At 39.1% G+C, this 13,184-nt stretch overlaps 2 protein-coding genes across 17 annotated transcripts in view; one reads left to right on the forward strand and one right to left on the reverse strand.

The window, feature by feature from the left end:
* The window catches only part of SPEF2 (sperm flagellar 2), an 82,589-nt gene extending 81,374 nt beyond the window's left edge, over positions 1 to 1,215 (reverse strand). For all 8 annotated transcript variants that reach the window (XM_032096703.1, XM_032096702.1, XM_032096706.1 and 5 more), the window contains exon 1: positions 1,099 to 1,215. In XM_032096703.1, the coding sequence (XP_031952594.1) occupies positions 1,099 to 1,156 (58 nt within the window). In that variant the 5' untranslated portion in view covers positions 1,157 to 1,215. The remainder of the gene's footprint in view (positions 1 to 1,098) is intronic.
* Positions 1,216 to 1,281: 66 nt separating this feature from the next.
* The window catches only part of PRLR (prolactin receptor), a 154,869-nt gene continuing 142,966 nt past the window's right edge, over positions 1,282 to 13,184 (forward strand). For 6 of the 9 annotated variants that reach the window (XM_032095368.1, XM_032095370.1, XM_032095364.1 and 3 more), the window contains exons 1-2: positions 1,418 to 1,641; positions 3,419 to 3,503. The gene's annotated coding sequence lies outside the window, so the exon portion shown is untranslated. Of the gene's footprint in view, positions 1,315 to 1,417; positions 1,676 to 1,708; positions 2,197 to 3,418; positions 3,504 to 13,184 lie in introns of those variants that run through there. The other 3 variants (XM_032095366.1, XM_032095365.1, XM_032095367.1) reach the window with 3 other exon arrangements.

The raw sequence follows: 13,184 nt of genomic DNA on the forward strand, positions 1-13,184 counted from the left end.
AGACCATTTCCTCGGATCCTGTCACTGTCACCACCGAGATCAGTGTCTGACCCTGCATTTCCCCTCGTGAGGGAGCTGTAGCTGCAATGAGGTCTCCCCTCAGTCTCAGCCACTCCTCACACAGCTTCTCCTCCAGACCCTTCACCATCCTCCTGGCCATCATTTGGTTACTCTCTAATGGTTTAATGCCTTTCTTACACTGTGGCACCCAAAACTGCCCCAGCACTCGAGGTGAGGCTGCCCCAGCTCAGAGCAGAGCAGGACAATCCCCTCCCTTGCCCGGCTGGCGATGCTGTGCCTGATGCCCCCCAGGACAGGGTTGGCCCTCCTGGCTGGCAGGGCACTGCTGACTCGTGTTCAACTTGCCATCGACCCAGAGCCCCAGGTCCCTTTCTGCAGTGGTGCTCTCCAGCCTCTCATTCCCCAGTCTGTCAGTACATCCAGGGTTGCCCCATTCCAGGTGCAGAATCTGGCACCTGATCTTCCCAGAGCTAGTGATTGCCCATCTCTCTAATTTCCTGAGGGTTTTGCTCCCTCCTTGCAGTGCCAGCACAACCCTTGCCATTCAAAACAAAGCACTACTTTCCAAACATATTAAAGTATTTTTTATTCTCTAGAGTCCTTATTAGCAGGTTGCGTTTGAGCACATTGCATCTCCCGAGAGCACCTGCCCCTTGAGGAGAATTAACTTCAGCTCGAAAATTTTCAGGCATTGGAATATATTGTCCAGGAAGGTGAAGGAATCACCATCCCTGGAGGTGTTCAAGAACTCTCTGGATCTGGCGCTGGGTCATGTGGTTTAGTGGTTCAGGGGTTACAGGGGCACTGCCAGGTACGTGCTTGGACTGGATGGTCCTGAAGGTCCCCTCCAACCCTGACGAACCTACGATTTTGTGGTCCCCGCCTTGCACACGAAGATTAAGAATGTACCTGCGGAGGCACGTGGCCGCGGGAGGCGGGCGGACCCGTCAGGGGAGTGGCCGCGGGCGGACCCCTGGCACAATGGCCCGATCCCGACCTCGGCCCCGCTGACCCCGCTGACCCCGCTGCCCTCGCGGCCAGGGACTGCCCGTCCCCGCCCAGCGGGGCCGCACTTACCGATGCGGCGGGAGAGCTTCACGTCCCGGTTCAGCCACTCGCACAGGATCTCGGACATGGCGTGAGGCGCCGCGGCCGCCGCCGCCGCCCGGCTCCGCGTCCCGTTGCCGCGGCGACCACGGGCGGTGCCCGCGCGGCGGGGGCGGGGCGCGCGGCGCGGGCGCGCAGGCGCGGGCGGGCGGGCGGGCGCGCGGGTGTCCCCGGGCGCGGAGGAAGGTGAGCGCGCGGCGGGGCGGGGCGGCCCCGGGGGAGGCGCTGGGCGGGCGGGGGCTGAGGCGGGGTCGGCGCGGCGGGGCCGGGCCCGGCCGAGCCCGGCGAGAGGGGGCGCGCCGCGGGCCCGGGTGTTGGTCCGCTTTCTGCCCGCTGGTCCCACGCCCTGCGGGGCTGCAGGCGCGGAGCTGCCGCCCCGGGAGCGCTGCCTGCCCCAGGGTCGCGTCCCACGTGTGTTTGTTTAAACAGCTACTTCCCTGTTCCGCCTCGATCCCGGCGCGGTCCGTGTTTGCTCGTGAGCTGGTGCGGGTGGTGCGGGGCAGAGACCAAAAGGTTGGAAATCAGGAGGAATTTCTTCGCAGAAATGGTGACTAGACGCTGGAGTGGGCTGCCCAGGGAGGTGGTGGAGTCACCGTTCCTGGAGGTGTCTAAGGAAAGACTGGATGTGGCACTCAGTGCCATGGTCTGGTTGACCACGGTGATGCTGGGTCACAGATTGGACTCGATCACCTCAAAGATCTTTTCGAACCTGATTGATTCTTGTGATTCTGCGAAACGCAGCCTGGCGGGAGAAAGGGAATTAATCCAGAGTGATTTTCGCATATCGTTCTCATAAGAGCACACATTATTACTGTGTTGGCGCCGTGTGGAAAGGGGGAGGGAGAGCGAAGGAGTGCCGAGAAGAGCTCTGGCAGTCCAAATGCGCGCCGCACTTGCAGAGGGGTGTTTTCCAGCAGCTCTGTCGGTGTGCGGCTCGGGAGCGTCCCTGTGCCAGACAGCTGCTCGTCCGGGAGCCGAGCCGGCTGTGGAGCGAGGCTCGCCGAGAGACTCTTTGCTCTGCTTTTGTTTCCGTTGTCATCTTTGTTTTAGAGTCACACTCAAACAACCGTACGTGGTTCCAGTGCTTCTCTTTGAAGCGTGTGTAATAAAACTGTAGAGCATAGGGAAGAGAACTACATCTGGGAAATGCAGTGCGCGCTGTTGGTATTTAAATTGGCTTTTTTTTTTTTTTGTCACGGAAAAGATATTTTAACTACTCAAGTTTTCAAGTGCCTTTCAGCGCACTCTAGAATTGTGAAGGATTCTTTTTGCTACAAAAGGCAGGAACAAGATGATCTATTGACTAATGACAGACAACAAGCTAATCGTAATTTTCAAGTGACAATTATCAACAGTTGGCATAACTTGGAATGTTACAGATTCTGTTCCTAGAGAACAAACAGAATTCCTCAGATTAAATCTGTGTACTTTGACAGAGGAAGTGCTTTAAATCAAATTAAATCCTTGAGAATAAGAATATAAATGTATAACTGACCAGGTGCTTATGCATCTTGAGAAGGTCAGTGTAGAGTTAGTGGCATATGAATGAGTGAAGTAACAGGAAACCTCAAGAAAGAGGAAGTACTTTTAGGACAGATATTTCAATTAATATTTATATTCTTTTAAAGATTCAAAGTTTTGCATATATATGAAGTTATAAAAATGCACATACTTCGGGGGAATATAAAACCTCGAATTTTTTATATTTTAATGATTGTATTTGTGGTGTGTGAATCTACTACCAGAGTGTTTTTCTGGTATGTCAGGGAGGAAAGAACAAACATATTTTAGCTTCATCATGGGATTTTTCCCATGGCTCCAGCAACCAATGTATATGTATTTATGTTTATATACAGTTAGGTGTTGCTGCAAGTAGTCATTAACAAAGCTTACGTTGATTTAAAACATGCAAACCACAATTGATTTATATTACGTATAGAATTTCTTTCTGTTATCACCTCTTGATTGTGAAAGGCTGGTACTTCCTGTGTCTTTAGATATTTTTTTTTAATAGAATGTATTCCTTCAAATTCATGATCTTATTCAGTGAATTTCTAAACTCCTGATTTTGTTTAAAACGAACACGAGTTTTTCTGTCTGCTGGGATGACGTAATAAAATCTTACTCAGATAAGCTAGAATTATAAGATGTGACATTTCATATTTAAATTCAGTAGTGGGTCGCTGTTCATCTGTTTTAACTTAACAAATTAATGTAACTTTCTTTATTCTGAGAAGTGATGGGATAATGTATTAATCAAATTTTACTTCATTCTTCCCTTGAATTTAAGAACTTGGAAAGATGTCTGTGTTCTGCACTGTGAAAACTGAGTCCAGAGAGCAGTTAAAGGAAAATAATTACAGATAACAGATAAAGTAAGTGTATGCCTCCTTCTACTCCTGCTGAAAACACCAGTATTTTTAAATAATAAGGTTGTTTATTTACAGTGCTCTCAATTTTTTACTTTTCTGCTAGGAATGCCACTGGGAATATCCTGGAGATTCCAAACTGATTTTTCACAGGACTTTGTACTTTGGAAGATGTAGATTTTTAAATAGTAATAAGGGGTTGTGGAATACATATAAATTTTTCACCTAAAAATCTGTCTTTATTTTAAACTTCATGCATCTTCTTGTGGACTTGCTTTGAAAGAGAAGAGGATTGTTTACAAGCTGAATTTGTAATAGTCACAGGAATAGAAGACATCAGGCAGCAATTGAATTGTCAGAAACTGAAGTGTCAGGGATCATCTGTTACATTTCATTCCTTTTGCTTGCCTGAAAGAAACTGCACATATGATGAACAAAAAATCTATGATGTGACCAAGCCCATAGCTTTTTTGGACATTAGTTTTGAATAACATGGACATAATAGTGCTATAGAATAAAATGGCAAAATCCAGCTTTGAAGGTGAATATCAATAAACTGTTTATCACAAAAGGACAATCAAAATACTTCTAAATGTTGAAGATAATAAACTGAAGGGGGAATTAAGTAGAAGGAATTACTGCAACTTAATGCAAATAAGATGAAGAAAAGTCAAATAAAGCAGTACCTGAATTCTCAAATTAAATTGCATTTAGATTGAAGTTGTGCAGACAGTAATAGCAGTAAACTGATATAGAGTAATTAAAGAATATGTGGGTTCAGGAGTGCACCAAAATTTGTTTTTTCCTATATCAACAAGATTGTTTTTAAAAATACTAAAGTATAATTTTTTTACTTGTGATGTTCTGGTTTATATTGTTTGTTTGGTTTTTTTTCTTTCCTGGGAAGTTACAAAGAGGCTAAATAGTCTCCACGTCTCCTAGGGCTTCTTGCCACTCTTCCCTCTCTAGTTTATTATTCATTTTACTTGATTTTATTTGAATCACATAATCACAGAATATTCTGATTTGGAAGTTGGATCCACAAGCATCATCAAGTCCAACTCTTAAGCAAATAGACCATACTGGGATTGAATCTGCAACCTTGGCATTATTAGCACAATGCTTTAACCACCTGAGGTAATCTCAGGGTGTTTATCCACGCTGACATGAGCAAATGATCATGTCCTCTTTGAAACTTAGTTTTCACTTCATTTATTCTTCACAGATACTCCCCTCTGGTTATTTCTGGGTCCTCATGTCTGTACTGAGGACAGAAAAGGATCAAGCTCTAAACAAAAAAATCATGATCTTGAGGTTTGTGCTTACCACATGTTTCCACAGGTGCTTGCTCCGTGCATTTCTCAGCTCCATGGCCCCTACTGGCTCTTAGAACAGCACTATGGAAACTCGTCCTGACTTCCAACTTGGTTTTCTCTGTTGCCACAAGACAGCAGTTATATTGAGTCACACCCCGTGTAGGTCTAGTCTGGTCTCCTATCTCTAACAATGATCAATAACAAATTTAGGGGAAGAAATGGGGAGAAATCATAAACTAAGATCTGTTAGCATGTACTCCATTCCCATACAGAACATTCTCCCTGCCACCATTGAATGTGGCAAAGGACTTTATGCATTGACGTAAGTTGATACAATTAACTTTTCCTTCCATGAACACATGCAGACTGTTCTGAATCTCTGTAAATGTTTAATATTGACAGTGGTCTGTGGTAAGGAAATCCATAATTTAACCTGGTTTTGTGTGAAAAAGTTAGATTATCCTTCGTTATACAAAGAATTTCATTGTTTTGTGTAGAGATTGCATCCTCTGCTTATTTTGTTTTCTTCAAACCTCTACCTGCTCAGTTATTTTTAAACAAGGACTTTGGGCATCTGACTTGCAGGTTGAACTGATGCTTCAAGTGCTATCTTGCTTCCAGTAGTCGTTTAAAAGATCCATTTTATGTTAACATTTGCTGCCCATCTTTATTTTGTCTCAGTCTTGGTTGTGGGGTTGTGTCTCTGGAGAACTGTGGTTCCTATGGCATATTCTAATATTTTTATTATCTACACAAAGAATGCTAGGATGTGAATGTGCTGCACCAGTCCTGCAAAAAAAAAAGTCCTCCACTTCAAGCAGTTGCAGAGCTAACACTTGGCAATTCTAAAGTGGCTGCATACAATAGATATGCAAGATCTGCTTTTACTGGTTAAATAATCTCTTTATATTTTAAACAAGCATATTCAAATACTGATAAGAATATGTAATGAAGTCTGGAAAGTTACAGGTGTGGCTGTGTGCAGGAGAATGTTGTGACTGGGTGCGTTGTTTTCTGTACTGCAAAATGGATTATTAGTATGTAGGTTCAGCTTGAGTAAATCTCAGTAAACTACTGGGCAAGATTAAAGCAAGAGAAGTGCAGAGAAGTTCTGGCACTATTAAGAGAATGGGCAAAGTGCTTCCAGTGTGAGCCAGTTCTATGGCTGACCGTTGTTATGATTCTTTTTTCTACTGGTACCCAAGTAATGAAAAAGACAATTCGATCTTCTTAAGCAAGATCCATAACTTTCTGGTTGTATCTGAGACAGTATGGTTCCATTTAGTTCAGTTATAGCAATTGCACATTTAAATCAAGGATTGAAGGATTTTTCAGCTTCAAGTATGAATTCACTATCTCCAGTATGATGTGCTTGGCAGAGTTACAATCTACTATGGCAGATAGTGGAATATGATACTGAATAACATTTGAAATATCGATGCCATCTGGCTTAAATTGTGAGACTGCTTAGAGACTTATGAAAGCAGAGGGGGGTTTCGTTTGTTTTTTGTTTGTTTGTTAGTTTGTTTGGTTTTTTAAAAAGCCACTACTGACTTTGACTGAAAGTATTTGGAGACATTTTGTAGCTTTAAGGTAGACAGTGCTTCTTAACCATTTCAAGCATCAAAACAGTAAAATAAAGCATCAAAACAGTAAAAGCTGAGTGTAAATGGTGGAAAGAAGAACCAAACTGCCAGACATATTAAAAATTCACATAAGCAAAACGAAAGGAGGTAGTAGGCTCATTAGAACCTCTCTGAGTAATGAGTACACACATTTCTTAAGGACACAGTAAATTACGTGAGAAATAGAGACTGGCATGTCGATACAGCTTTAAACAAGTGTGCGAAACAAAGAAATGGGGAATTAAAGACATTTTTATTTTGGAGAAGTTGCTGTTATGCCACTGAATTTCTTTACCCATTTCTGAGCATCTTGTTCTTAATAGGTTATTTTTGGGTTTATTACCACTTTCTTTACAGTAGTTTTTTTCTGTCAGAAAGTTGGGCATTTTGGGTTGAGGATTCTGTGCTTCCTTAGTGGGATAACAGCAGTTTAGCTGGGAAAGCAGTAGGCAAGGGGTAAAAAAAGTTGATGATTAGAGACTGGAATTGCACAAAGGTTCATTGAGGAATGTGACTGGTACAGGTAGCTAGCCAAGTAGAGGGTTCCATTAGGGCTGGAACAAAGAAGATCAAGGCAACACAATTTGCCTTAGTTCTATCGCTTAAACAGAGTCTTGAAATTCTGAGTCACTATTTCTCTGCCTTAGGAAATTGTATGTAAAACACACTGTCAGAAGATGGGTTTAGTCAACCCCAGTAATTACATATATCCACTCACATCTGTGTCACAATACAGTCAGAACTAAAATGATGTGAACATTTTTCTTGTAATCATTCTTTTATGTATAGAATAGTTGTGTCCTTGGTGTAGATGAATGAAAGCTCTCTCCAGTTGTTTTTTTTTTTTTCAAAAAATAAAGCAGTGAAGTAGTGAGTAAAGTTCAAATGGTTCGTTTTTGTCATGCACAGCTTAATTCATTTTTTGGCGTAGTGTTTCTGCATGATAAAAATCCAGTTAATAAATCAGATTTTTCTAGGCAGCTACAAATTGTAAGTATATAATTTTATGGATGGATTACTTTATATACAATGGTCTGAAATATTTTGAGTAGTACTTAGAATACTCTCAAGGCGTCATCAGCTATTATTTTATCTTTTTCATTCAAGAAATGCTCATTAATTGTGCACATTTGTCCTACATTCTTTTACTGTGGTTTTTGTCTAGCATTATTAAAGAATGTGTGTAATGTAACTAAAATCCTCTTGGAGGTTACTGAAATAAAACTGCTTTTTCTTTCAGAAACAGTATGGCTATTGTGTACTAACAATTCTGTTCAGTTATGTTTTTAGAGTATAACAGTAAGAATAGTGTGTCTGTTTTTGGAGTAGAGAAGGAATGCAAGTAAGCATAATGTAACCAAGTGATCTGGAATTTGGCTAGCGTTCTAGGAACGAATGCCAGCACTTAAAAGCATTGGATAGCTCTTTCTTGTTATGTTGAATGAGAACATTGGTCAAGCATACTCTACATTGGAAGTATTCCTGGTAAAACATCAGGTTTTCAAAATTGTTCTTTAATCCACAGTACTTAGCTAATTAGGGTAAAACTGATGATGTGAATAGTTGAAATCAAAGTGATTTTGATGTAGCTAAACAAAGGAGAGACTGTGGGCTAACATGCCCAGTTGCTTCTTTTAACAAAAAATTAATGGTACATCATGGCACAGTAATGCTAGTACACAGAATATAACTTCTTTTCTATAATAATGATTTATCTTTCAAGTTGTTCATTTTTCTCCTCTTATGCCAGTATAATTTTGTTCTCAGGCTGATTCCAATAGATGTTTTCTTTTTTTCTTGATCCAGTAGATGTTTTCTTTGCTTCATGAGCGTAGGAGTTGCTGATAATGACAGGGATATTATTACGGTTCTGCTTAATGGCTATGGAAATACAGTTTTAATAAAACTTTGAATTATTCATAAGCAGTTTCTTATTTGATTACATGTGCTCTGACTAGAAGATTTAAACAGGAATAAACAGTCTGTCTTAAAATAAGTAAAATTCTGTAAAAAAAGTTTAATTTAATGTAGAGTGACTGAAAACAGGCCCTAGTGAAAGATGCAAAAAAAAAGTTATCCAATTGTTCATACTTTAAGCTGTGGCACAGATAAGCATTTTAAACAAATGACAGAAATTTTGCGACTTGTGTGTTGAAGCATTGACTGCCTTACTGTTACTGATGGATCACTTCAAATCATGAAACAATGTAGAAAATTCTGTGATTAAACCAGTAGTAAGCCTCTGAAACAGTGTGCTACTCTGCCTCTGATTTTCTCCAGCTGTTTTACTTATTCCCATTTCCAGGCCTTTTTGTTCTGTTGGTTCCTATTCTCTCCTGCAATCAGAATTATTCTTACCCATATATTTCTGTTTATTTCCTACTTCATATTTCTCAGGTCTTCACATCTGATGATGTGTCTTTCTTCTCCTTTACATCTAATGCTCCAACCCTTCTGTCCGATCAAAGTTTATACATGCATTTTGTTTTGAAAGTAATTTACACACATTCTGAATTATATGTTACGTCAGATTTCTAAAGTAGCGACTCTAATCATTCCCTTTTCATTCTCCAGAGTGATGGTAGATACTGTTAGAATTGTTCTTTAGGTTCAAATGGCAAAAATTTGTCTCTTTTGTCCATTTGAGTCGTGTGGAGGGAGGTAGGTCAAAATCCTTTCAGTGCCTTTTCTGCAGGTACTTTGTAAACTCTTTGGCCTATGTGTGTTTGGCACCTGCCATCTGGACAGATCAATGTCTTTGCCGATTACAGTTTTGAAATTCCTTCCCCAGAGGCATGATAGATATCCTGCTTCATCCCAGAGAAATGTTGTATGAATGAGATTTGAAATTAAAACCCAAGAAAATCATGGTTGGGCTGTCAAGCATCCATAAAAGCGGTTGGTGAATACACCAGCTTTAAAAAAACCTTATGACTAGACAGAATATCTGTTTGCTAAATACCTTGGTAAACCATTGATCATGTACATTCAAATTTGCATAATTATGCCCATGTTCATATGTAGCTTGTGCCTTATTCTGAACATATGCTTTAAGTTCTAACTCATCATACACAGTTTATGTTCTAAGTCTAGCACATCATGTGTTGCCTGGGTTTCAGAAGCTGTTTTTTCACCTTAGGATCAGCTCGTTGTCAGTGTGTTTATCTTTTTATGCAGAATGAGTGCTCCCAAAGAAATTGTATCGATTACAAGTTCTTTTTTAGCAGCAGAGGAGCAGCATTTGTCAGAATGAATCATTAACAATAGTCGGAATGCACTCTTCCTGCCTCTTCTGGAAACCTTACTGAATTTGAAGTATCATTAATCTGGGTATATGCCTAGGTAGATGCATTTTTGTTGTCAGTGAGGAGGTGACTCTTTCTTCTTTTCAGTGGTAGTTACTGACAGTAAAGCTCATTCTGCCCTTTGTGTTTTTGTACCTCTCACCATACTCTTACTTCTCTTTGGCAATAACAGATACAGATGCTAGGCTGCGCTATTCAAAACAGCTGTTTCAGCTGCAGTTACAATAGTGAGTACCTGCTGGTATTAGATGTTTTCTTATACAAACACTGCTAAGTTACTAGTAGAATTTCTTCTTTATTTGTAATTCTGTTCAGCAGAGGATTTGAAAATTTACTATTGCCTTGAATAGAATTCTTGCTCTTTGTAACAATTTAATAACTTCTTCTTTTCCATTCTAAAAATTAGAATTTTCATGTTTTCTGTGACAAGAATTCTCTTGCATGGTAATTAATAAGATATGTAAGTGAAGTCGATTTAATCTATGTTTTGGTCAGTTTGCCACTGGATAGCAGCATAAAATTCTTTCATTAAAGCTGATACCTGTTGCAGATACATGATCAATACATGCTGCACACATCAGAAGAATCTTACTGGAACAGAGTAGCCCTTATCCTCCACTTTGAGAAAGGTGCCTTTCTAAGATTTAAGTATACATTTTTGTTTTCTATGAGCATATGATTCTTTATTATCGTATTTGGAATAAGAAAGCTGTAAAAGGCAAGCGCAACTAAACTTATTTTAAACCAAATAAATTCTGTCCTTTGGTTTGAATTTTTTTTTTTTTTAACCGATTAATGCATGATATTGATTGAATGGGCCAGGTAAAGCACAGAAAAATAGTTCTAATTTTGAAACAAGAAATAAGCGTATCTCACAGACCTTACAGCTGATACAGTGTCAAATTAATCCTATAATTGTGTATAGGTTACGTAAATAAAATTTAATGGTATACTGTGTAGTATGAGACATGGAACCTAAGGTGCACATAATTCTGTTTATGGAGTTACACAGCTGCTGCTTGTGATTAGCTGCCTAGGGAACCTGTGTTCAACAATCCTTTTTAATGAGTGTTTTTAACAGTTTGGGTTCCGTGGTAAAAGAAGAACCAGATATAGAATGTCAAATATAACTAAAATAAAAGTAAATGAGGATTCGTAATGTAATTTAGGTATAGATTATGTATGTGTGTGCAAGCACATGTGTATATGCTTTTAAATATTTTTTTGAAAACATTCAGTGATTTTGAAAGCTCTTTTACAAACACAGTGTTCAGTGTTTCAAATGATAAATAAAGAAAAAAGTAGTGATTGCTTTCTTACTGCTGCAGTTAGTTTCTTTCCCATAAAGTTACTTATTGCAATAAAAAATAAAATAAAATAATCACATTTTCCCCCTGAATTTTAAATGTAATTCATTGTTTTAATGATGTTTTTCTTCCATCATGACATTATTCGAAGTCAAATAACTATAGAAATACAACTTCTTTAAACGTTTTGTTGGTCCCTTCTAACTGAAATACCTTATTCTATTCTTTTCTGTTGTCCAGTGCTATGCATCTTTTGGATTTGTTTGTGCAAAAGGAAGAGAATGACTATAGCATTTTTATTAAATATCTCTTTTTATTAAATATCTTTGAAGTAGAGGAAGTAAAATTGTTTTCCTCGTGTGAGTTTTTGATACTTAGATAATTTGTTTCTTTTGTCCACTTCACTTCTGTTTTTGTGAGCTACTACTTCCAGTGTTTTTGTAAGGTTAAAGTAGGTATTTCCATCCTGTGTATGATGTCAGCATGTAGAACAGCCTCTGCTAGAAATAGTTTTTCAGTAATTGTAACTTCTGGTTTTGTTGAACCTTGTAATTTATTATACTCTATGTCTCAATTACACAACAGAAACTTCTAGATATGGTTAGTTTTCCCCCTTTGTCTTGATAGCTTTTGTTTTCTCTATGATGAACATATCCTCAACAGGGAAGAAGACTTTATTGTTGATCATTCATTTTCAGGGAGGATCCCTTAGAGTGTTCAGAGTATGCAGGTGTGGTTCAGCCATGGTTTATGATGCCATAAATTGTAATGTGGATTTTAACAAGCAGAAAAAACCTGCATGTTTTGCAATGTGATAAACTACAGGAAATTCAGGACAAATAATGGAATAAATGATGTAATTACTAAATAATGGAGATGTCAAATCTGTATAAGGAGTTCGTTAACTGCAATTACAGTTTGGCTTAGCAACAGATATTTGGAAGTATTTGTGTTATTTAAAGGAGGAAACTGTTTGGAGTTGAGGGACATTTTGGTTTTAATCCAAGTCCAGTCATAATCAGTAAAATACATATGATAGAGATATAAGATGAATGATAATGCTTAGCAGAAATTCTTACAGAATTCTGTTAATCTATTGAGAGTTCACTTGTCCACTCACTGTGTAATGGTCTGGGCTGAGGTATAGTGGCCATAACCTTTAAGCAGACCATTTAGAAATTTATGCTGACTTGTAATGGTGATCCATATTTTATTTTTTTGAAAATTAATCCTATCACAAGGTATTGCTGTTTCCCAGTTACCCTGGTGAGAAAGTTATAGTTGTCCTCTTCATCCACAATGAGATGTTGACCCTGTCTGGCTGCTGTCTTGTCACCATTTGGAATCTGGGTTATTTTCATGTAGTTGAAGGACTTGTCTCAGTTTCTAAGCTCGTTGTCAGAGTTGAAGCATAAAGCATTAAAAGGGAGAAATGGGGAAAGAGAGAGCAAAAATCTAAATTATTTAATTTTTTCTTTTGCATGTATTGTCCTTGTATGGATCAAGAAGTTCTTAAGACAACCGTAGATACTACACCATATTATTCCTTTTGCAAGCCTTATTTACCCTTATGTTTTAGATAATCGGGTGTAGAGTATATTCCACATACATTCTATTTACAGTCTTAATGCTGTAATTGTAGTTCTCTGGAATAGTATTTCAGAAATAAATGGAGTACTAATTCAAGCCCTGTGGTGTGAAAGTGCAAAATTGCTAAAAATAAAAATAGTAGAAAACCCACTGTCCTTCCTACAGGAGCTCCATTTCAGGCCCTAGCTGAATCTTATTAGTATTTCTCCAGCCTCTGCTTCTCTTATGATCCTGACTTCCTCATCATCAACTGATGTTACTGTAATTGTTACTGATGTAAGTACTCAGGAAGCATACTAGCTTTATTTCTACAAAATTTATTCTTGTTTTCTCTTATGCAAAGCCTGCTTATTGTCCTTTGCATTTCTTCCTGCTATCCCTCATCTTTGTAAATTGTCTATTTTCTCAGTGAAGAGAGGATTTTTTTCCACTTTACTCAGTTGAGATTCCATTTCTTTTCTTATGTATTTAATGCTTCAGAAATACTAGAAGACCAAAAATTCTTATATATCTTAATCGGTCTGTAAAAGTCACTTATTTTCCA

This window comes from Corvus moneduloides, chromosome Z (assembly GCF_009650955.1).
Source record: "Corvus moneduloides isolate bCorMon1 chromosome Z, bCorMon1.pri, whole genome shotgun sequence".
Lineage (NCBI taxonomy): Eukaryota > Metazoa > Chordata > Aves > Passeriformes > Corvidae > Corvus > Corvus moneduloides.